The sequence below is a fragment of the Larus michahellis genome, chromosome 3, assembly GCF_964199755.1.
Source record: "Larus michahellis chromosome 3, bLarMic1.1, whole genome shotgun sequence".
Lineage (NCBI taxonomy): Eukaryota > Metazoa > Chordata > Aves > Charadriiformes > Laridae > Larus > Larus michahellis.
Genome location: NC_133898.1, coordinates 126397677 through 126423122, shown reverse-complemented (window position 1 = coordinate 126423122; position 25446 = coordinate 126397677). Strand labels below are relative to the sequence as shown.

Genomic DNA, 25446 nt, shown 5'->3' with positions numbered 1-25446 from the left:
TCTCCAAGCTGGTGGCTATGGATGGATTGTTGTACAAAAGTAGCGCTGGGAGCTATATTAGCTAGGGAAATTGAGGCTAACGCATCTTTTCATTGAGGAATATTCCCTAACCACCCTCTTTGACTCTTCATGCATGCATTGCAATTATTGCGGGAAACAGCATTATGTAGCTCGCTTAAGATTTCTGTACCATTTGTGTACTCTGCAAGATTTATTGGAGAGAGAAGTACTTAACCTTCTCAATAGGAGGGCACGATGAAGTGGAAGAGAAGGAAACAGGCCCTCTTGCTGAAACAGAAAGCATGCAAATTTTCCTGGAGTCATCACTCCGGTGATGTGGCCTTTCCTTACAGCAAATGCAACACACAGGACCTTTGCAGGCAAAGCACAGCATTGTACTGAGCCAAATTGTAGCTGTAAAAGACCACCAGGGGCAAAAAAAAAAAGAGGATTTGTAAAGCTGAAAAGGGTTTATGTAGTTTTCAACAAACAGGGAAATGGAAATCACACCCAACATTTATAGTTAATGGAATTGACACCTTAAAACTCAGAAACATAGAAAATTGGTAAAAAACTTGAAATGAGGAGCAAAAGTGCCTGAGCCACAAGACAGAGATTGTAAATCAACTTGTCACAGACAAGGCAAAGAGATGAATACATTTAGCATTGCAGTTACATCACCTAAAGTCATAGCTGTCTAGAGTCGCTAGTTCTCAAAAGCACTTTTTCGGTCATTATTGCTCACACGGAAACAGATTCCCACCCACGTGCAAACTGAGGCACCTAAGCTGACCATTTAAATTATGAAAGGGGTGCATGTGATCTGTGCACAAGCCCACAAAAATGTCTTACATATGTCTAGAAAATACTTTCTAAAATGTGGGATTTGGAAGCAAGGAGGGGGAAAGGCACTACGTAAATGAAACTTTTAGGGAAGAGAAGAATTGGTAGAGAAAATTCATATTACTTGCTAGGAAGGGTGAAACAAGGGAAATCAACATATTACAGCATGTGCAGATTTACAGATGATCAGGACTTTTACCCAGAGCTGACAGTCCACTTAAATTTTATCTCAACTGATAGATGAACATAGAAGGGGTGTTAGAAACTGTTTGGAAGACTCCTTTTTGCGTAGTGTGATCTTCAAGTAAAAGGTAATTCAGAGGAATACATAACTTCCTTGACACTGGAAAACAACCCTCCAAACTCCATGGTGCCAACGACTCTATACTAGCACAGCTAAGAAATCCTGTTAACAACATTGAAAAATAATTCTTTTTAGGTTCATCTTTCCATTTTTCTTTTTTAAGAGCACTGCCACTATTGAGCTTTTACCAAAGCCTTTGCTTTGGTGGAATAAAATTTTCTGTTTCTATTTAAATCTTGTCCTGTGTTTTGGGAATTTTTTGTTTTGATTAACATGAATGTACCAAGAACACATTGAAGGCAACAAATCTAAATCAAGTGATGTTGTAGAGTGTCTGCAATCCAAAAGAAATTTGGAGATCGCTCAGATTGATGTGCACTTGCATTTGCTGATGCCAGTAAGGAAAGTTGTATCATGAAATGTGAGTGAGGAACAAAAGACTTCTCAATTTCCCTGACAACTGCCCTTTCCCAGTGCTCTTCTAGCAAGATGCAAAGAGTAGAGTGAACACAAATACAGCTGTATTCGTGGCTCCAGACTGGATTTTAAAACCTAGAGGCAGTCCTCAGTAAGGAAAGGCAACGGAGAGAATACATTGCCATGTCTGAAGTCATCTCCTTGTGCTTTTTCAGAGGTTTAATACCTGCTTGCCCTTAAAGAAAGACTTAAGTAAGGGACTTCAAGCTGGCAGGAACAGCATCTGTGTAAGAGCCGCCTCAAGTGCCCAGATACAGTTAAGCTCAGAGCACTGATGGGGAGCAAGAGAAACAAGTTAACACAAGAAAGAAGAATAGACACACGTGATTTATCACTAACATCTTTTGCAAGTAGCTTACAAGACTTAAAGCGTTCATCTCCTTTATACTATTTCTTATCACTTTCTCAGGATAATAGATAGAACTTTAAGGTGTATGTAAAGCATCCGTCTACCCTTCAGAAGTCCCTTTTTTATCATAAGAGCAGTACATACTGGCCTTTGTGTAAGGGAGAACGAACCCCGTTATCTCTTGCAAACAGCCTTCCTGCAACTGTGGGATACACCTCAACCAAAAGTTTCTGCTTCTGCGTTTTATTTTTTCTTTGCAAAGCTCACACAATAAAAGCAGAACATGAAGGAGTGAAGTTTTTAAGCCTACCATGCTCTTTTTCGACAAGGTATGCTTTAGCCAAACAGACTAACTGGATGTAATTCTCTGGCCTATTTTATCTAGAGGAGAGAACAAAAAGACTGAGTAATTCCTTCTAGTCTTAACCTCTATCAGTTCTTTGTGTACTGGAGTTGTACAGTAATCAAGCGAGGTCTTCCATAGAGAAGAATGTCTGTGTGATTTCAAATGGAAAAATAAAACACAGTTATTTCAGTAAGACACCCTGTATAATAACGAGGTAAACTAAACCATCATCTATCTATTTAGCTGTGATTGCTATGTGTCCATTTAGTTTCCTCCCTCTTCTGATGAACATGTTAGTGTTTCCTGTAACACATTTTTAGTGGTGCATTAGTGACTTTATTTTCCCTGCATTTGTAATAAGAGGTAAGAAGCTCGTGGGGGTGATATGGATCCAGTTAAGACAATCTTATTGTTGCTATCCAAAGAGTTAGAAAACACAGTTATTGTCACTTCCCTCTTCAAGTTGAAGGATGCTATTTAAGGACCGTTTGGACAAACTGCATTTACTTGGCTGAGCTTTCAGTTTGAGGTGGGGTAGGTGTTTGCTGATTCAAAGCATTAAAGTTAATGTTTAATGAAAAAACTCTTCTACCGTGACACCACAGAAATGGGTTAAATGTCAATGTTCTCAAAAAAACTTATTCAGCTCAAGGTTCAGGAGGTCTAAGAAATATTTCTGTCACAGTGTGCAGGCAAGCTGCACCTTATCCTGCCTTTCCGGTCTCTGTAACTATGTCCCCAATAAGAGCACACACCAGAAAGTAGCTTTAAGATTGGCGTCCACCCAAGTCATGCTCCATAAATCCACATCATTGGCTAAGGGATACTCACAGCTCAGACTTCAATGAACTGAACTCAGAGCTTTAAATAGCATCAGCCTCTTCAGCAGACCACATCAGTTCTCTTCTATGAGGCATCCTGAAGCTGATTGGAGCCTGTCAGCCAACAAACATGACCAAGACCAAAAGGGCACTGAATACCAGGTCCTTGCATTCACCTGGACTATTTAACCTATTTTAGGTATCTTCCTTTAAGGTGAAAACAATTGCTCTTGGAAATTTCTATTTCTTTCTTCTGACTTAAAAGGGAAGCATTGCTGGTTAGATCAGATACAGAAAAGTACAGCTTATATATGGTCAGGTGAATGCCACTCCTAATAATGCTTGAGGGTATTCTTTAAGATTATTAAATGCACCTTTTTCTCATTCCTTAGGTAAGGATACTGCTCAAACTATCCCTTTATTTCTCATTGTTATTTGTCTGGAAGCTTGAAAGTTTTCACATTTATTTACATAAAGGCCATAACTTTTCAAATTTATTTACATAAAGGCTGTGATACCTCACCAATACCTTTTCCCATCAGATGGAAAGGGAGGATGACAAATCCAATGGCCATTTAAAAGACAAATACCCAAAGTTAGTTAGTGGATCCAGGTGTGCAACGATACTTATCAAAGAACACCTCACTTCTTCCATTGTATTTATAGCCATGATGATTGGGCTGAAGCTAATAGGGAGACACAAGGGAATTTCCTAAACACTGAAGACCAGCAGCTCAAGATGTGTGCATTTTTGATTGCCCTATGCAGCAGTTGGATGGACACATAAAGACTGCTGGACTTTGAAATGAGTTGTTGCAGGTGGCTGTAACCCATTGCCTGTTAACCATGTGTCAAAAACAAGACAATCAGGAAAAAAGATGGGAATGACAGAGAGCCATTGACATGGCAGTTGCTTCAGCTGGGAAATACATCAGGCCAAAATGCAGGACCTACTGACTTTCTCCTGTGCATAAAGTTTCCACTGTGTTGTAATGCTGCAGGATCAAGACCTTGTTTTCATGATTTAACAGGATAAACAGAATTTATTCCTAATATCTAATCTAAATCTCCCTTCTTTCAGTTTAAAACTGTTACCCCTTGTCCTATCACTACACTCCCTCAAAAAGATTCCCTCCCTCTCTCTCCTATAGGACCCCTTTAGGTACTGGAAGGCTGCTATAAGGTCTCCCTGGAGCCTTCTTTTTCCAGGCTAAACAACCCCAACTCTCTCAGACTGTCTTCATAGGAGAGGTACTCTAGATCCCTGGTCATCTTTGTGACCATCCTCTGGACCTGCTCCAACAGGTCTATGTCATTCTTGTGCTGAGGGCTCCAGAGCTGGACACAGGACTCCAGGTGGGGTCTCACCAGAGCAGAGCAGAGGGGCAGAATCACGCCCCTCGACCTACTGGCCATGTTGCTTTTGATCGCCCTGATGACCACGCTGTTTTTGACATAGCCCAGGATGCGGTTGGCCTTCTGGGCTGCAAGTGCATATTGCTGTCTCACGTTGAGCTTCTCATTCACCAGCACACCCAAGTCCTCCTTAGGGCTGCTCTCCATCCATTCTCCACTCAGCCTGTGCTTGTGCTTGGAATTGCCCTGACCCACATCCAGGACCTGGCACTTGGCTTTGTTGAACTTCATGAAGTTTGCACAGGTCTACCTCTCAAGCAACGTGATAGCAGGCAAAGCCCGTCTTAACAGGCAAAAAGGGAGGCAGTGAGTCAGGCCAAACTGGGTTTTCCCAAAAAGTCCAGTGAGCGAAGTAACCCAGCTCCACCCCCTTGATAAAACACCTCCTCCTGGCAGCTAGTGGTGTCAGTTGTTTTTGCTTAAAGTTGGTAATATCTGAAGCTAAATGTGGACAGATTAGGCCTTGTTGATGTTGAGAGAGAAGCGTTTCAATTATTTGAAGAACAAATATTGATGTACATAAATATTGGAATATAATTTCTTCGGAGTCCTCATTCTCATGTAAATCACCTGTACCTGTACAGAGGCCGTTTATCTGTGGCTGCTGGACATTAGTTCCCCCCATCATGAAAACAGCTAAATTGTTCTTTCTGGACAAAAAAAAAAAAAAAAAAAAAAAAAAAAGGGAATGACTAGACAAAGAGGCTCCAGCAAAGGCTTGTAGAACATCTCTTATCACACAGACAAATGGATAAACTGATTCATACCGGATTAGTGTCTAGAAGGGTAGTCAAACATTTAACCAGGGCTAATGACATTGAACAATTTTACCAAAAAGGAAAGAAATAAACTAGTCAAATAATCCCTTTAGGTATAGCATAAGGAGAAGTAAACAGAGGCAGGACATCCGGGAAGGATTTTAGGCGCTCTGGACAGACCGTGTACCCTGGAGTACCCAACCAATGGGAAACAGGGGAGGGAAAATTCGGCCCATATTAGGAAATAAATAGGTGTGTTTCAAGAACCAAAAGTGTGCCTACTTGCTAGGTCACCCATTCTTGCAAGAATGTTCAAATAAAATGTGCTTCGTATTGTTCACTGCCTGAGCTGTTGTTATTGGATAAGGAGCGTTTCTCACTTTGGGCAGTCTGCTAAGAAAGCAATGTGAGCTTTGCTAAAAGTAATTCTTAAGGTCTTTGTATTCCAGTTACAGTGGTACATCAGCTTGAATCACCACATGAATTTCAGGAGAGCAAACAAGCACATTTGGCAAGTCCTTAAAAATCTTGGGTGAAAAGCCTCAGCCTGACTCAAATTTCTGGAGTTTGGGTGCTAAAATCTGAACTACTCTCCAAAGTAGCAATCAATGAAGGGAAACGAGAATCTCTAAAACATTATGCTTCTTTTCCTAAGACAACTGTTTAAGAGAGTTAAGACTAATCATTTTCTTGAGATGCACATAATTTCACATTAACTACAAAAGTACTCTATCGTGACTAGCTAAAACACGCATGAATACTCTTTCAATATAGATCGTGCGTTTCTGTGTGTATATTCATGTACCTGCATGCAATTTAAGATTTAAATAATATCAGAGAAAGTCCCAATTGAATCAACTTGACTTGACTCATTTTAAAATTTAAACATTTATTAAAAGGCAGTTTCCCCAATAAGATTTCAACAAGGAGCTTTTTCTGCACCCCTGAAAGGACTTAATATAAGGGTTGCACATACATCATGTGAGATATTCCCTGGGGAAAACATTGTGTAAAGAATAGCACAAGATATTCATGGCTGAGCTATGGGTAAAAAACAATTAACTTTACTCGTGATCTTGTTGTTTTTCAATCACTTTCTGTGTAAATGAAGGAGCTCACAGGTGCTTACAATCAAACATTGCTCTGTTTTATCCTGTGGTACAGCAAGGATGAGCAATAGCTTTTTAAAAAGCTCTGCTTCCTCTCTTTGAGCTGTTCAAATGAAATAGTCTCTACAAAGAAAAAATAGGTATATCCTTATTTTAGCTTTGCCACTTGCAGGTTTGATTCTGTGACAGACTGGTGTGTTCTTCTTGCTAAATAAGTTATTTTCCACTCCAAAACCACAGATCCATTTTCCAGGAGAAAAAGCTGAGATCATATTAAACTTAGCTTGAACAGTGGTCTAATTCTACCTTTGCACTAGAAAACTGAACCGTGCCAGGGCCTTCTTTTCTGCCTAAAATTGCAACACCGTGTCAAGTGGATTTAGTCCAGGAGTTACCAAGAACAAGGCAGTATTCCTAAAATGTGCCTGGTGTCAGACACCCTGCTTGGCAAGCTAAAGATTGACAAATATTGGCCATCAGGACCAGAGAAAAGGCCATGGCACTGCCTCGTACCAGTATATGTGTACCCTAAAAAAAAAAACCTGAGCTCTTTAATTCTCACAGCAAGTGAGCAGTTTTCCAACAGTATCTCACCAGGACAGCAGCCCCAGGTGGCAGCAGATCCCAGCATCCATGGATTGTGCTGATTTTTATACCCAAGGACTGACACAGCATTTTCTTGCCGTATCCTAGCACTGCTACTTCATGACCAATTAGTCTACTGCTGCAATATAATCCTTTTTTTTCATAGATAACAATTTTTCATGAAACAGAGGTTCCTACCGTACAATTTTGGCCTATCTTCTGAATACTGGATTAACAGAGGCCAAGCTACTCAGTATCACATCAATAAAATATTTTATCCACAAAAGTTCTGAGAGTCATGATAAATTTTGATGGGCAATGTGAATCTCAAGAGCAAGTGATCACCCAACAGAAATCGAAGTGAAATTTAATTTGCTCATTCATTCATGAGAAAGTTTCCAAACTGAGCTTTATAAAACTATTCAAGAGATTTGATCTCTGACCTATTTTCATTGCCTGAGCTAAGGGAAAGGCAAAAAGCAATAATTAAAATTGAAAAATTGAGCAGTTTTTCAAATTTCTCTTTTTAATAATATACCACTTTTTTTTTTAACAACTAGGAATATCCTTTTTTTCCTATGAAGAAGTATAGTCATTTTATTTTTAAATAAGAGTTCACAATGAGAACTTGTGCTCCGAGTACTTCATTCACTGTGAAATAAGAACAAATACTTCTTCAGTCTGCTGAAGAAGATTCTCTTTGCTTATCATATCCTATATGAAGAGGTAGGACATTATCCATGTTTCATATAAGATGAAAAAATCTTTACCTTTTAAAATGAAAGCTATGACTTAAAGAAAATCTTGACTACAGGAAACACACTTGACTGTCGCCGTGTTCCTAACTATGTGCAGGAAACCAGGCTCTGTCAGATTTTCTTTTAGGCTATTTCCTTTTTAAAATACGTATAAGACAATGAAAAGAGTATCTGTGGCTAAATGACCCGGTTTGCATTACAAATTGAAAAAACACCTAAGCCAGCATTTCATGCACAGAAATAGCCCAGGAAATAGAAATTGCTGTACTGACCCATACTGTTTCCCTCCCATAGTGGGTGTGACGGTGTGTTCTTCTGTCCCTGTTTCTCTTTTTTTTATTTTTTTTTATGCTATATCACCCAGATCCACTGAATTAGGCAGCTCCACTGAAGGCAAGCGTCCTTTATCAGGGTCTCACAGCCAGCTGCTCTTCTGCAATGTCAGCCCTTGACACCAACATGAGGTTCAAGTTCTCGATCCTGGCTCTTCTTCTGGAAGTGATCATCATTGTTTTGTTTGGGATATTTGTGGAATATGACATCAATATTGCCTCTGGAACTTTATACCCACGTAAGTGTTGCTGTCTAAGATTTATAGAAGTTAGAATTTCTTCAAACTAATCCTAAGCAAGATTTCTGAATAACTTATGAGACCTACTGATATAGCTTAAGAAAAAAGAAAGGCGTGCTTTGGGGCAAACAAACTTTGTCTGTGGTGTGAAAGCAGCAGGCTTCAAAGACAAATTCAAGTTGAGCACATAGAAAATTCTGAAAGTAGCTAACTGCTGAGAGAAGAGTCCTGAAAATAGTTCTAGCGTTAGCATAGCAGGTTAAAACTTGGAGAAATACGCATTACTTTGAAAGGTTCTGGCATTTCCCAGAGATGGATGGTAGTGCTTCTTGCCAGACTTTCTATCCTGATTACTGTAACACATAATGGAAACAAACAGAACATTTCATTACTATCAGCCAGGTTTCAAAAGGTTCTCTTATGAGAATACGGAAATTGGGCAGCATATTCATCGCTGTTACCAAATAAGTTTGCAGAAACTGGACTCCTCCAAGAGCAATAGTTATTGTCACAAGGTGGATAACCCCCTTCTATGTCTCAAAGCAGTGGCTCAGTTATAGACAGCAATGGTTCAGCCTGCAAACGTTTCTGTTGATTTGTTGCTCTGCAAATGCTTGATGCAGTTCAGGGAGAAAGCCTGTGGCCTGAGAAGTGGTTTCTGATTTCTCCCACCCCCCTCCTCCTCATGCAGAGATCAGAATGTTGTAAATAAATAGAAAAATAAGTCTTCAGAGGAGCAGCCTGTGTCTTGCTGGCAGTATCGAAGGTTTGTTGTTTGTTTTCTTGGTTGTGATGCCTTAATGTCTCGTGGTCGTGATTGCAATCCTCTTAATGATGATCATAACGGTACAGAACTCCTTGCGTGTATGTAGTACCCATGTCATTTTGAATGTATCCTTTATTTTTTGCCTCATTTCAATTGGCTTTCAGTGACTGTTACAGAGGAATGTGATCTCAGGGTCACTTCACTCCCTAGTTGTCTTGTGTTGTGTATTCCCACACAGAGCATTGTCCAGTTGAGAGAACAGTGAATGCATGGCATTATTCAGCTCCAGATGCAAGTCAGCTGATGATCATCAGGGGCTAATTACTCACATTTGGGTTAACTCCACTGAGCTGCAGCAGGAGCCCCAAAAGATAGTAACTTAGGCTATGCCAGAGATCATTTTCTTTCTGACACAGCTTGGCCATGTCCATGATATCGAACTATTCCAGTTCCTAAATTAGGTGGCTTTGTCTAGATGGTATATGGGGAATGGCCCTTGGTCCACTGTCACCCAGGAGGTGATAGTTGGCCTAGGCAAAAACTATGCCAGAGACCACACTAATAATTTGGCAGCTACTCTCGCACTGTTATTTTATTAACATGGCTATTTCCTAAAAAACCTGTCCACCTATCTCTTCTCTGCCTCTACACTAAAACAACACAACAACTACAGATACAGTCACAGAACAACAGTGTTTTGGGTGTATTTGTATAATTTGGTAAGCCAAAAGGATGCTAGGTAGGAGAGGGGTCCTTCAGACTCAGATTAAAGTTTATTTGCCCTGCAAGAACAGAGAAAATGACCTTCTCCTGTCTGAATATCATACCTGCTGGATCTGGTAGTAAATTGACCTGGATTTTCTTGGAGTGCCCCTTAGCAAGGAAAATTGAGAAGGTGCATGGAATCCTCGTGCTTATGCCAGTAATTTAATAGTCTTCAGTGGCCCCTTACAGCACTGTGGTGCATTTCCTAGTAAACCTCAGTCTTCTGGATGGAGACTACATGTGCAACATGCATCACCGTGGGTACTGTGTTACCTGGGGAGTTCCTGGGATAGACTGTTCTCGCACTTAACAAAACCCTCTCCCAGCCCTTGTGGGGAGCCCTGGTTTTTTTAATTTAATATCTCCACTTAAAAAGGACACCAGAGAGAGGGCAGGAGCCTCATCAACATCACAGAGAAAAGGATTCTTCTCACCAGCTGCTAACACTACAATATAAGCCCTTAAATGTAATCTATCCAGCTAGGGATCACCTATAGTTATTTTTTCCCTAATACCAGTGCCTAAAATATGTGGGAGAAATTTTCTGCTGTCTCCATTGCCTTCCTGCACAGGCAGCGTATGACCGTGTTATACCTGCACACAGTCTCCCAGCCGTCCACACTATTGAACTGCTAACAAGCTTCTGGCATGATTTTGGCTCATGTGAAACAGCACTTTGATCTCCTTTTGGGTATGGCTTTAGGCATAGCATAGATCAGGGACTACTCTCAATAAGTAGCACAGATGAGAACAGCATTTTGGGAGAAAAGAGCAAGTAGCTATGAGTCAACCTATGCCATTTGCCTTTTGGCCAGGCTGTTCAGTTTACCAGTAGAAATATAAATTAAGCAAAGACCTCAGATGTAATGTTGGACTTTTAGATGCCCACCTAAGAGTTGATGGATCTCATTCACACTAAAAAAGTGGAACAGAAGCAGGATTTCCCAGTACCTGTGTTTTCACTTTTAGGCCCTCTTCCTCTCAAACTTCCCTGTCTATAAAGTGCACACAAGAGCACAGTTTGCCTAAGGATCCAGCAACCAGGACTTCCCCCAAGTTCACAAAATGATGTGTTCAAACTACTTCCCATGCTATCCCCAGGGATGTTAACCCATCTGTACCTCATAGATTTCATTGTTTCATCCAGGGAACAATTTATATTCTCAGAACTGCAGTGCAGGGCCTGTTTTTATATGCCTTAAATACCTCAGCACCATGAATCCAAGCTGTTTCACTATTTTTGGGCTGAAGAAAGATGAAAATAATACTTGAGGTCACCATAGTTTTGCACTCGGGTAAGGGAGGCTGAGCTGAGATCATTCCCAAAACATAGCTTTGCATTATGTCTATTTCTGGTGGATGCAAGTACAGGCATGGTGAATTGGATGGACAGCTTCAGGTGTGCCGTGCCACTGGAATGGGAGGACAAGGGTGCGTGATGGTTTTGCAAACACTCCTAGAGGGCTTCTTTAATACTGGTATCCTGTATGTAATGTCCTGTGATTGATCGATGACTCATGGCTTAGGAAAACTCCTGTTCAGGGTTCTACGGTTTAGTCCTTTAGGCAGAGCAAAATCAGTTTTAGCATAAACCTAGATCCCACAAACATCTTTGCATTGAGACTGACCGCCATGTGGAGACCTTGGAGTGGAATTAATATGTTGGTATCGGGCAGCCTTGCAGGATCATGTGCAGTGGTTTTGTTCAGCATCTGCCAGATCATTTTATCCCAGTCTTTATTTTCCTGTCTCACAGAACAAAAATACTATGCTTTGTTAAAGGTAACTAGTTACTGAAACAGTTTATTACAAATCAATCTTTTTTCTCCATAATTTGAGATGATTCCAGATATACTCTTCTTTAAAAGCATGCATAAGAGGCAGTTAAAGCACAAGGTATAGGCTAGGCTAGTTGAAATTCGTCCTCAGCATCCATGAATTAACCTAGTTTTAAGCAGGACTTTTAATCTTTTGTGTAAATAAATCCAGAGAGCTTTAAAACATTTATGTGAAGCCTGGCTAGCCCTCAGGAGGACCCATTACATGTCAACCAGCTGCTTGCTTCTAATCTTCAGGGCTGGGGTAAGATTTCTAAAAGCACCTTTCAAAAGAGACCCGGGCATGCGGAAGCCCTGTTGATGGGCACCGAGAATTAAACCCCTCAGTCATCAACGTGCTTTTGAAACCTGTTCTTTTGCTCACAGGAAAAGTCAGGTTACTTAAGCAGTAAAGCATCTTTTGCTAATCTAGACATGATTTACTGAGATGTATACATGAGTGGGATTGTTTTGATGAGAACAATTTACTTGCTTTGTCTGCAAAGATTTAACCGTGAGATTGCAAACAAGGGCAAGTAATGTGCTGAATGCTAACAAACTATAATCTCCTCTGGGAGACTGGAAAATTTTTCTTACCTGGACCTGACTACCCTGAATGGACAAAACAAAAAAAAAATATTGGAAAGTCCATGGCACAGGCTGACTAAGCAATAAAAAGAGCAGAAGTAGGTCATTTTCAAATACACCTCTCATTTTGTGCATCAAACTCAAGTGTGATACAAACTGAAAACCATTGAAGTTGTATATCACCTTGACTTGTCCTGCTAAGCATTTATTAAATACCTTTCCATTTTCTTCTGCTAAATTCAAACAAAAAGGCTACTTTTGTAGAAGTTGCTGTGCAGCTTTTATGGATTTGCCCTCTAGTTCTGTATTTTTTTGTTAACATTAGTAAGCTTTTAATAAAGTAGTTTTGCAAGAGTCAGACAAAGAACCCCAGCCACTTCTCACACACAAAGGTGCTGATCCCACAGGTTACTGGGTGAACGGTCACTTGTAGAATATTATTTTTAAAAGGGGAGAAAAGCACTTGTTCAGAATCCAGTTTCTGCTATCCTCAAAAAGAGGGAAAGAGATGTTGGGTTACTCCTTCCCTTATTTAAGAACTTTCTCACATGACCTGCCAACATATTTTTGTCCCACTTAAAAAAAAAGGTGGGTAATCACCTGTAAGATTGTCAGGGTGGTGTTAGAGTAACACTGGGAAGACTCTCCACTCTCAGTCCTACCGGCATGAACCACCACTAAATGTTTTGCAAGACATTTGAAGAAGAGTTGTTCTAGTTGTGCAGTTCACCACCGCAGTCAAGTCAGGTGTGAAAACACAGCTCTGGGCTCCTGGTGCACAGGCTGCTGCAAGCTGGGAGGGTGCACAGACAGATGTACCCCTCGTACTTTAATTCCTAAACACCCCCTGCTGACTCCCTCTGACACTGGAATATGGGCAAATTAAGCTGCATTTTGAGTTCTGCATCCACTAAGACACTAAAGACTTTACTGCTGGTAGGATCAGGAAGGTTGTATCAGCATGGTTTGTTTGTGCCCAGCCATACCTTCTTCATCTCTTGCCAGGTCCTCTGAAGCAAGGGAATATGTTGAGCTCTAAGCAAGACATTTATTTTCACACAGCACTGCAATACAAAATATGCAAAATATCAAGAGCAGAAACCCAAATGGGGAAGTTAAGTTGATTGAGTATCTTTTAAAATGAGCAGTAAGAACAACTCAGGAGTTTGGAAAGCAGTTCTGGAAACCGAGTAACATGGAGGAAAGTGGGAAGCTTCCAAAAGACTGCAGGGGCTTCAAAGATCCCATCACTGGGTATTATTGAATCAGGAAATATAAAAATGTGAAAATGTCCAGAAGGAAGGAAAGGGTGATGAAGAAGAAGGAAACGGGATGACGATGTCTGAGAACCTCCCACATTTCTATGCTGTTTCTTAGATCCATGTAGCCCAACGTAAAGGATCTTCCTACATGCATGTATGTATTTCAGTGCTAGGTTAGGGCTGGAATATGACGGTGCAAATATAACAGAGTTTATTAGGAATCTCCAGTAACTTATTATACTTCTGGGCCCTCTTTTGGCTAAACATGGTAATGCATATAGCAAAACTACATGAATGCTGAAAGCACATAACTTTGAAATGTAACTTCAAGTCAAATATTATACTAACCAGGTCAATGTCTCAACTTTTTCCCACATATTTGCAAGTAAGAGGCAATTAACTAGAACTGAAAATAGATAATTTCTCTATACTGAAGTTCTTACTAACAATAAAATCAAAGAAAAGTCATTAATTATAGGACACGAACCTGTTTGGTGTAGAGTCCATTAAATCACATTAAACACTTCAGAAGAGCAAAATATTTTAAAATATAAAGTATCCATGTGTGGTGATAAACTCATTTTGTATTAAAAAGTCTAAAAAGGAAATAAAAAAAGAGTAGAAAAATGACTAGCCGTATTTTAACAAAATTCATATTTGGAAAAAAAGTGCATATTTGAAGGAAGGTTAAGTATATGCTAATTAGCAATATTATTTTACTAGTTTAGACTACCTTAAATGCCTTTTTCTTTTACCCAGGTAAAGGAATCAATCTCTTGCACAGTAATTTTTAGGGACCACAAGCATACCTTTGCACTGGACCAACTAGCACTTTGCCAAACAAATCCCACGTACGATTTTGGAGTTAGAACAAACTGGATGTGACAACGTTCATTTGAGGGGGAAGAGAACTTTTCTGTAAGGACATGAAGCTGTGATGTTCCCAGTAGCTTCACACACAGAGAACAGTTCCAGACACATTAAATCTGCTAGTATAGAGACCTAGTGTTCTTTTCTTAATGATATAGCAAGGAATAAAATCAATAATTGGATCTTGCATTTTCCAGACACTCAGTCTGCAACTAGTAGACTGGTCATGAAGTGGGGAGGGGTGGATCACATTGATGACGTGAGTTTGGAACTCTCTTCTTTTCTATTAAATCCTCATTTGTCCCTAGCTTTCCTCCCTTCATCCTCACTCTTCATAGTCACTACACAGACATATTTTCTCTTCAGTCTTTCAGGATGTCCATGTGATGATATTTGTTGGATTTGGTTTCCTGATGACCTTTCTGAAGAAATATGGATTCAGCAGTGTTGGTATCAACATGCTCATTGCTGCCTTTGGTCTGCAGTGGGGAACCCTGATGCAGGGATTTTGGCACATGGAAGGAGGGAAAATTCATGTCGATACCAAAAGGTACATGTGAATTTACCAGAATTGACATTTCTATCTCTCAAGATATCAGGAGAAGCCATAAACTGTAACATCTGTGGGATCAGACTAAGTTCACTGAAATTTGATTGAGCCTTACTGTCCACCTCTCAATATTCATCTGCCCTTCACCTCTAAAGGGGCAACACCTGGTGCACTGGGCCAAAGGAAACAAAAGGTGGGATGAAATTAGAGGTGCTACGTTACATGTGGGCCATAGGTCATGTAGAGAGACTGCTTTGAATCTCTGGAGCTGTGGAAGCTGGAAGATTTCCAGCAGTGGCACAGTACCTCCTGCATCCAGCAGGAATGAAAGGACCTGTCCTTCCATGACCCATGGGGTCACAGAAGACAGGCTGTAACAGCGTGCCTATCCACTCATCAGTTTTTCTCCTACTTCTCAAGGAATGATTTGCATGCACGCCATACTGCAGCATGTTTTGGACCCCAGTCATAGAATAAGAGACCTCATGAGCAATGTCTCTAGATAATTTTAATCGCCCTCCCATTCATCTGTCCTGCTTCTACTAAGGTCTCAGAGTGTTTTCTACATCTGCAGTTCTGTTTTCTGAGACAACTTGTAGACATTTTTGAAAGGAACAGTATCCAAACGTTACTGAGGGGCAAACAGAAATAACAGAAGTAGCTCCTTAATGCTTACAGATAGGCATTTGTAGAGGGACCCATAAATTAGTGCCCTCTGTGTTGCAAGTTTTTGACCAATTCATGTTTTTATTTATTTTTGCCATTCCCTGTAAGCTGTTAACGCTGGTCCTTCCTAACAGCTAGTGCAAACATGATGCACATTGATAGAAAGGCATGCAAGGCTTTTAAAATGAGATAAACCATCTGACCAAAGCTAAGAGCTCCCTACCATCTTTGGAGTTCAGGTGACAGTCAGAGCTGGAAATATCCCTTCACATCCGCAATACACATCTCATCTGGCTTTTCACAGTAATTTCAACCAGCTAAGCACATCCATGGTATGAACATGAGTAACTTTCCCACACTTTTTCCTCAGTAGCTGGCAAGATCCCCACAAAACCCATCTGGAAAGGTTTGATTTATTTTTCATCCACAAAGATGATCTTGATAATTTTAAATCTGAAGAGTTAAAGCTCTATCATTTTAATGAGATGACAGGTTTAATATTACAGCCTTATTTCAGGTCTCTCTAAACTGATTTTCTTTTTTCCTGTGTTTTTTGATTTGCTTTGTTTTATTTTATTCTTTTTCTTAACTTCAGCATGATAAATGCAGACTTCAGTACAGCAACTGCTTTGATTTCATTTGGAGCAGTCCTGGGGAAAACAAGTCCTGTCCAGATGCTGATCTTGACAATTCTGGAGATCACAATCTTTGCATGCAACGAACATCTAGTTACAGAAGTATTTCAGGTACAACTACTTAGCAATAATTGTTTTCTATTTATAAGAAATACTTTCCTTTGTAACAATTCCAGTTTACATATTCTAGGTTTTATAAACTTTATAAAGTTATCCAGACTTCTCCTTCCTCAAATCCTCATCTTTATGCTGTATAATATCTGTGATATTATTTTGGGTCCCTATGACAGGCCACAGATGTTGGAGCCTCAATGACTATCCATGCTTTTGGAGCTTATTTTGGTTTGGCTGTAACACTAGTCTTGTATCGTCCTGGTTTGAAAAACAAACATGAAAATGAAGAATCTACCTACCATTCGGACATGTTTGCCATGATTGGTAAGTGAAGTAGTAGTGAGTGCTGATCAGTTGTTCATTTCTCTTTCATCCCTATGTTATTACACTACATCCTTTTTCTTCAGTACAATCCTAGAGGCATATTCTTTTTTGTCTGATGCATACACAATGTTTTCAGTGGCACACATGTTTTTACAGTTTTTCCTTGGTTAAGAACAGGAAAGATCAAAATAAAGATACATTTTCACTGTGCATTAGTGGTCACTCCCTTCTTGTTAAATCTGCTGTTATAAGCAGCATCTCCATAGAAATTGGCCATAATTAAAAGTATTGATCTGTGCCTGTCCCACTAATGATGTTAGAAACCACACGTCTGTCCGTGAGATCCACTCATACATCAATTTACCAGCTGGAAATACCAGTTATATCAATAGATGATAAAAGATTTGCATGTGAAATGTCTTGCTAATGCATCTTATTCTGGTATGGTTTCCACAGTGGTGGTGAGCTCTGGCAATCAGTGGGGCATGACAAGGGGTCACAATGTGTTAAAGTCTTCCAGTAAGATTTGACAGAGACCATGTGTCAAAATCTCAGCTGCCAGTGTCAAAAACTTCTGCATAATCTATTACTTCTTCCAATTTTTTGTCTGTTTTGTGTTTCTTATTTATCATCTTCCTCATTTCTTGTAGCTAGTTCTATTGTGTTGGATCTTTCATGTTGAAATACCCCTTGTGACTGAACAGTCTTGGTTCCATTTTGGTTTATATTCATCCAGGTACCCTGTTCCTTTGGCTTTTTTGGCCCAGTTTTAACTCTGCCATTGCACCTGAATTGGCTGCCCAGATTAAAGCAATTGTCAACACTTACTATTCCTTGGCTGCATGCGCTGTCGTAACATTTGCCCTCTCCAGCCTGGTGGACCAAAGAGGCAAATTCAGCATGGTAAGAATCACATCGCAACCTCTGTTAAATCAAGTCACCCCTCTACATTAAGGATGATTAGGCAAATTCCCAATGTCCGTGAGCTATGTGGAGCCTTTGCTCACACTGTAGGCAAAATTAGACCTATTACACTTCTAAAAGCAATAAAACAAGATTGGGCCCTGAGCAACACACCCTGCTTTAGGTGTGTAGTAATTCTTCAGTGTTATCACCGCATCTGGAGAGAGAAAAGCTCTTAGACGTCATAGTGATGGTCCTGCTCTCTTGTTCTCTCTTGTCCACAGAACCAGCTGGTATATAGACACATTAGTCTAACATTCAGGTGGACTTTTGGGTCTTATTCCAAAGAAGATCCTATGTGAGTTGCCGCATTGCAACAGCCAAAATTGGTCTTTCAGCAAGGCAATAACCTTTTCCGCGGCAATCTCAGAGTGCAGCTGCACAACAAGCAAAGCCAAACTGGGCTGGGGCTGCCAGGCTGCCAACCTTTCATCTCCTTGCCCTAAAATCCCGCCCTGTGTTTTCACCCACTTCTTTCCAGCAGTTGCAGTGTTTATCTAAGCCCAGCGTGAGCAGGCACAGTTCAATGAGTCTGAAGAATTTGCTCCTGTTGTAGGAGGCAGTTCTCACTGGCTCAGCCTGCTTTCTCGAGAGGTCAGATGAATTTTGTTGACTTTGTAAAAGCTGGAATTCATTAAACTGGCCCCAGTCAAACTGGCTTAGAGCAATTTTGAACCAACACACTGAACATGTAACAGGGAACCCTGTTTTAAATTCCTGTTCATTCTTCATTGGAAAAATCCCACTTAAAGGAAAGGAAAACTTCTGTATATAAAAAAGCCTTGAAAGCCACTCAGCCCTAAAACAAGTCTCTGTTCCACATCTGTCATCTCCACCGCTGTGAACTCTTTGCAGGTTCTCATTCAAAATGCCACCCTGGCAGGAGGAGTAGCAGTGGGTACCTGTGCTGACCTGTCCATCCATCCTTTTATTGCCATGTGCATTGGGAGCATTGCTGGAATCATCTCTGTCCTTGGGTTCCACTTCCTGACTGTGAGTATTGAGGACCCGCCTCTGCTCGCATTTCCTTATGCTTCTTTGGCTTTACTGGAGCTCCCTTAGTTCTCTGGAAAGGGAGTTTAGAAACTGGCTGATACATTATAGAGTAAGCTCTAGAAAATGGTAATTTTTAAATCAGTGTGATTTGAATATATGCTTATGAGGTAACTTCAGTCCATCCTAGCTAAAAACAAAGAAGGATCACGAAGATATTAGAGTTCATTACAGTTAGGATTTCTGTTCAAGGAGCTGCCGGAATTTTGCTCCAAGCCCATGTTTCAGTGAAATAGGACTAATTGCATTTCTGTCTTTTAAAATTTCTAAATAGATCTGTAATCAAAAACTACTTTTGAAGTATAAAATGGAATTGCTTCGTGTGCAAAACATAGAAATAGAATATTCAGACTAAACTGTTTAAACTGGCTTTTCTTGATGGAGAAACATTCTGGAAGAAAATACCTGACTAGCAGACTCAGAACAGGCATCTATGTGTTACATCGCCATCTCTCTCAACTTTTGCTGCAGTGGCTGAAAAGATTAGGAGTATCACTGGACTGTCACACGTTTTGTACCATTATATTTATGATGGTAGCTTGGGCACTTGTACCATTATACATATGTACTTGTGTTTCTCTGTGTATAAACAATTTCACAGTGAAGGGAAAACTGGAAAGTTTTGTAGCTAAACTTTGCATACTTGGAATAAGTTAAATTGTTTCTTGTACTTCTGCACTACTTTCTTTCGCATGTCATTCCAGGGATAATGGAAGGCTATAAACTCACTATAAAGTTCATATTTCTCCTCATTTCAGCCTTTGTTGGAATCCAAGCTGAACATTCAAGACACTTGTGGAGTTCATAATTTACATGGTTTACCTGGAATACTGGGAGGTATCGCTGGCATCATAGTAACTGCAGTAAAAGAGGAAGTTAGGTGAGTTATAGGAGAAAAGAGAAAGGAATTTACTGGTTTTTTGAAGGTCTATCCTAAATTTTGACCTTTCTTGGATCTAATTATGATTTTCTTTTCAGAAAATGCATTTTTGATTTGATGTCAGACATTGTGTTCTGGTTTAAATAGGACTCTTGATATCCTGCCTTTGACTGTTTATATGCCAAGCTTGTTCCAAATTAAAAGTTCAAGTAAAAATAAATAAATTAAAAACATAATAAAAAACACCATACAGAACCATTCAAACATTCAAGAATCTTTATTATGATTCTACAATTACACTGCTGGTAAATGTAATATTTCCAAGAAATTTGGCAAAATGGGCTATTTCCATTATCTTAATAGACTCCAAGAAGATGAAATGCTGGTCTTTTTGACAAAGGGGAGGATTCTCTACAGGCTTGCAAGATACTAATAACCTTTTCAAAGAAATAGTTTTCATCTCCAGTCTAAAACAAAGCCAAAATAAAATCGTGATTTCTGTCTCTCCACAGCAATGGCAGGATATTTTCCTATGAGTCATCTTGTCCAGGAAACAATGTCGTAAGACCAATTATCAGTCTCGAAGTATGACAATTTTTTGATTGTCAATGTTTTGGTTTTCTGCCCTTTTCAGGCAAGGTATTCCCTTAACTCCTGGCATGCAGGCTGCTGCCCTGGGCAGTACAATTGGAATTGCACTGGCAGGTGGAGCATTGACAGGTCAGTATGATGCATACAGCAACTGAAAAATATGTGAATTTTGAGGTTTGCCCATGGAGAACGTCAATGTATCAGAAAATTCATGTGAATAAAATAAAGTAGAAAAATAGAAATAATGCATGATGGCACACTGGCAGAAGCTTAAATATGGAAAAGCTGTTTTCCAATAATTTTTTCTTCAAATGAAGCCTATATATCTTACTGAATAGATGCTTCAAAGATACTGGGTTGTATATATAGGAATATATAGGTTGTTCAGCCTGGAGAAGAGGAGGCTCCGTGGAGACCTTATAGCGGCCTTCCAGTACCTGAAGGGGGCCTACAGGAAAGCTGGGGAGGGGCTGTTTGCAAGGGCATGTAGTGATAGGATGAGGGTCAATGGTTTTAAACTAGAGCAGGGTGGGTTTAGATGAGACATTAGGAAGAAGTTCTTTACACTGAGGGTGGTGAGACACTAGCCCAGGTTGCCCAGAGAGGTGGTGGAGGCCTCATCCCTGGAGACATTCAAGGCCAGGCTTGATGAGGCTCTGAGAAATCTGATCTAGTTGAAGATGTCCCTGCTTACTGCAGGGGGGTTGGACTAGATGACCATTAAAGGTCCCTTCCAACCCAAACTGTTCTACGATTCTATGATTCTATGATTCTATAAACAGTAAGATGTTGTTCTGGATGGAATCCTTATCTAGATTCAGATGCTTAAAATTCCAAACAGAAACTAGTTTGAGATTAAAACATATTCATTTAGTTGTCACATGTTTCCATGTGATTGTGGATACTTTCCAAACAATAATTCAGGTTGAAATCGAAAATTCCAGTCTGAAATCTGGGAAAGTTTTGACCAATTAAAAACAAGCTTTTATCCATGTCAACATGAAGAAACCTGCCTCACCTCTCATAATGAGTGACCTGATGTCCACAGATGGTTGGGCATTTCTGGAGACTAGGAAATGAGTCATAAAACTTAGGTGACTCCCCAAGCCACATCTGAGGAACATTTATTTGGGCATTTTGTCTATTTTTTAACCTTTGATGATGTTTATCCTACAGGTGGTATCCTAAAGCTGCCCTTCTTGGGACAAGCATCTGACCGGAACTGCTTTGATGACTCCGTTTATTGGGAGGTAAGATACAACTTCTCTTTATTTTCACTGTGTTGGAAGATGTACAGCACGCTGCAGTCCTGCTCTCCTGGGGTTTGGGGTTTACACACATGAGTCAGACTTTCAAAAATGTTGCCCTGCCTCAGGCTGTGAATTTATCAAGGCCACCTTCAGGATCTTTTTTGGACTTGCTAGCTAGTCATGCCATTTACATTGGACTAACCTTGACCAAAAGGCAGAAATAGAGCAAAAAAATTGAGACCTCAGTGGAGCTCTTTATCTCTCTTCTAAGCGTTCACTGAGTCAGGCATCCTCTTCCTTCTTGTAGTTTAGACACATAATATTTGCATTTTTGGCTAAATGGTGCTGCTTTGCTAGTGTCATCTAGAATTTCATACCGAATGAAATTTAGAGCACTTCTTCAGTGTTTGTAGGATGAGTTTCCCTGAGGCTGAGCAGAAGTTCTCCTGCATTCTGGTTGAATGATCTGACCACTGAGATTATCAGAAGAAGATGGGCATTCTGGCACTATTGTTTTATGCATGAAGACACAAACAATGGGGCTGAGAAACAAGTACAATTAAAATAGCCCTTGTATGCTCAATGAAATGGCTCTAGATTGCAGTTAATTTGAATACTTACAGATCTATGTTAGGTTACATGAGTTAAAACCTTGAAAGTCTCTATAGTCCCCACTGATAATGAAAGACCTTTCATCGCCTACCTCAAATATAGAGCTCTATACCATAAAGACCTAGACTTGATCAGCTGAGTCCCACATACATCTCTGAGTTGGATGCCTACAGTGCTGAACAGAAACTCAGACATACCTTTCCTCTTGTTTAGCCCAGGAAGCTCCCTGTATTGTTTGTAGACTTTCTGCATCTCCCTTCATTAGAGACTGATGCCAGATTCTTTATTTAGGCAATCTGAATTTTATCCTTTATGACAGGACAAACTCAAAAAGGCAAGACAAGAAGAAATACGTGATATACATGCCTTGTAATTAAAATGTTGCAAACCCCAAAGGAGATTCTTTTAGTTTTTTAATGAATTAAACTCCAGTATGAACCATGCAATTTGCTTTTTGGTGAGAGAAAGTTTGAGGTCTAAGGGGAAGTTTTGAGCCAAAAGATCAGCTGTAGCAATGACAATCAGAAAAAACAACTTTTAAAGACAGCTCTGCAAGTCATTCACTATTTCACCACGGGAAAGTGAAACCACTGATTTTCTGCAAGACCCGAAATAGGCTGTCATATGTGAATGATAAAAAATGTCAGGAAAAGGAAAATTTTAAAGTGTGGTTGAAAAATTCACAGTCTGTGTTGACCAGTGATAATAATAAAGCCCTGTTGAATTGAAGGTCTTATAATATCAATAGGACTGTTCAGAAATGTTCTATTCTAAATAAGCTTTATCAGGTAATGGGAAGAGACATTGATATTTGGCATACAACAACATTTACATTTCATTAGAGGTGGTCACCTCGTTTGTTTAGAGCTCTGAAAATCCCAGATATTAATTTTGCACATTCATAGCTAACATCAGTGTTAATGAATTCTTCTATTAAGAAACCCCTGAATTCATCCCTCAGAATTCAGAACTGGTGGTTCATGTCAGGCTGGGTCAATGTTAATAAATAGACATGTAACATATACAAATAGAATGATGTTCTCAGTGCACTTTATTCTCCTTTTATGGCAAAAGGGAGTCTATATCTCATTAACTAAACTCTTCTCTGATTTTCATGGCAGGTTCCAGAAGAGGAGAAATCACATGAAATTCAATCCCGCAACTATGATGAGCACAGTAGATATGAAGCCACCATGTAGAAAAATAATTTATTTGCAATATTTGTTCTAATGATGCTCTTTTTAGTTACTAATGCTAAAAACCAACATCGGAGTATTGTCTTAACCACACTAGGTTTTCAAGAAGGGGCTGTAAAGAGCTATTTTTTTTAATATAAAATAAGCTTGATTCTAGAATACATAGTTATTACACCAAGGTCAGGTGAATTAATTAGATACTTCTAATATATTTGTTCATCAGAAAAACCCATCACAAACTACTCTACAAAATTATCTCTATTTTACCTTTTGTCATCACTGAGTCAATATAGCCACTGAAACCACCTTTGTGTTTCAAGACTACTACAGGATAATATATTTAACTGCAAGATTTCTGAGTTACAGCCATATCCTTCAACTGCATAGGGTTAATCAAGAAAAAATGGATTGATATTGTTTATCTGGATTCTAACAAGCTTTTCACCAGTGCATCCCAGATTAACTTTCTTAAAAACTGTGTTGTCCTGGTTTTGGATGGGGGAGAAAATGTGCTGTATTTCGAAAATTGGTTATGACAAAAAACAAAATGTTGAAATCATTTTCATGGCAAAGCACAGAAAATAGTGATTGATGAGGTATACTAAGTGGCAATATGAGTATCAAGAATCTTTGTTAATATGTTTATTAAAAGGGAGAAGAAAGTGAAATGGTGAAAAATGTCTTTATTGGCATAGATTTATTTAGACTGTTTCAAGGATACAATAAGGGAATTAAGAGCTATGAAAAACAAGTAATTACATAATATGTCTGATGACATCCAACAGTAATAAGGGGACAGTAGCACTGTTAATGTCAATAGATATAAACTGAACTAAATGCTAGCCCCAAGAAAAAGCACGAGTTGTTAGGAACTGATGGGAAAGCAGCTATGTTAAACCTACAGAGGGCTCAGTGGAGAACTTCTGTGTGGTGAGTCACTACCTTTGAAGTCGCTGCCTCCTAAAACAAGAGAAAGCAGAAAGAAGAAAATTGAACCTAAATTAAGGTAAATTAACTCCACCCAAGAAGTGATGATAATGGCTGCTTAATTAAGAGAGACAAAATGTGAGGTATCTGAAGGAACTCTATGTGATGACAGTAGCTGGGAGCAGAGTCACACATCTGTGTGTACCTACGTGGGGCAATCCACTGAGAGGCAATGGGTGGGAGATGAAAATCCAAGAGAAGGATCACAGTGCCTCTAGGCACAGAAAGCTACCACTGATGTCTCAGAAAGATAAGCTACAGTGGACGAGCTTTCAAGACTTTTTTATATTAGCATCTTATTTCAACTCTTATCAGATTTAAAGGGAAAATGCCTCTCATAAAATAGCACAGATACTTTCATATCTGCTGATGTATTTTTCCTCGAAAAACTTTGGAAAGATACTAGGCAGGGCAGTAACTTATGTTGTATCAGCTGTATACTGCTATATAGGTCAGATTAATATCTATGTATGAAAATACATTTGTTGTAACACACTTTAGTTCAGATATGCTCTTTTGCAGACGTGCAATGACTGACTCATCTCTACCTTGTTGGCTAGAAGACATCTTTTATCCTTTCAAAGCTTTCACAGAATCATTTTTGTAAAAACAGAGAAGGCATTTAGCATTGTAAATGTTGCATATGTAAAGATTTTAGATGTGTTTTGTGCATATTTTGCAATGACAAAAAATTGAAGTACTTGGAAAAAATTCCATATATAGACAGATTGTAAAAAATCTTATCCTCAATACATGAAGCTCACCCCTTAAAATCCTACTTGGGGATTCAGAGGGTCTTTCATTTGCCTACAGCAGTGAGGTAATTTTACTGATTGTGAGTGTTGACCACAAAGGAATATCTGAGTGAGAAAGTACTACTCGCTGTAAGTAAATCTTTCAGAATGATGCCCTGAATAATTATCTTGCATTCTTTAAAACAAAAGGGAAGAAAATAAACTACAGTTTTGTTCTCCAGTTCTCCTTGTAATCTTTTCATAGTAACCCAGACCCTTACCCGCTAAGTACTCATTATTGTCCTCTGCCTTTTTTCAGAAGGTTACCATCCCAGAGAACTCAGTCCTTCAGGTTCTCTCAAAAAACAGAGTAGGGAGATGGATCCCTTTACAGTGAGATTTATTCCACTTAACCTAGCTATCATTTTCAGGAAATTCTTTGTTTCCTTTTTGACAAAGAAGGACCCTAGAAGTAGGACCCGTAAT

The 25446-nt window shown here is 39.5% G+C and overlaps 1 protein-coding gene across 1 annotated transcript; it reads left to right on the top strand.

The window, feature by feature from the left end:
• Positions 1-8085: 8085 nt before the first annotated feature.
• Positions 8086-25201, top strand: RHAG (Rh associated glycoprotein). Its single transcript, XM_074582068.1, has 10 exons — positions 8086-8337; positions 14772-14955; positions 16217-16367; positions 16547-16694; positions 17431-17597; positions 18513-18650; positions 19469-19590; positions 20225-20310; positions 21358-21431; positions 23165-25201. The coding sequence occupies exons 1-10, from the start codon at positions 8205-8207 to the stop codon at positions 23240-23242; spliced, it is 1281 nt and encodes a 426-aa protein (XP_074438169.1). The 5' UTR covers positions 8086-8204; the 3' UTR covers positions 23243-25201.
• Positions 25202-25446: the final 245 nt, after the last annotated feature.

What these genes read in the sequence shown, in the direction of transcription:
- RHAG (XM_074582068.1), top strand. Translation starts at nt 8,205, where the DNA reads ATGTCAGCCCTTGACACCAACATGAGGTTCAAGTTCTCGATCCTGGCT. An exon ending in TTGGGTTCCACTTCCTGACT is followed by an intron (nt 18,651 to 19,468) that starts GTGAGTATTGAG and finishes TCCTCATTTCAG; the next exon opens with CCTTTGTTGGAATCCAAGCT. An exon ending in ATGACTCCGTTTATTGGGAG is followed by an intron (nt 21,432 to 23,164) that starts GTAAGATACAAC and finishes TTTTCATGGCAG; the next exon opens with GTTCCAGAAGAGGAGAAATC.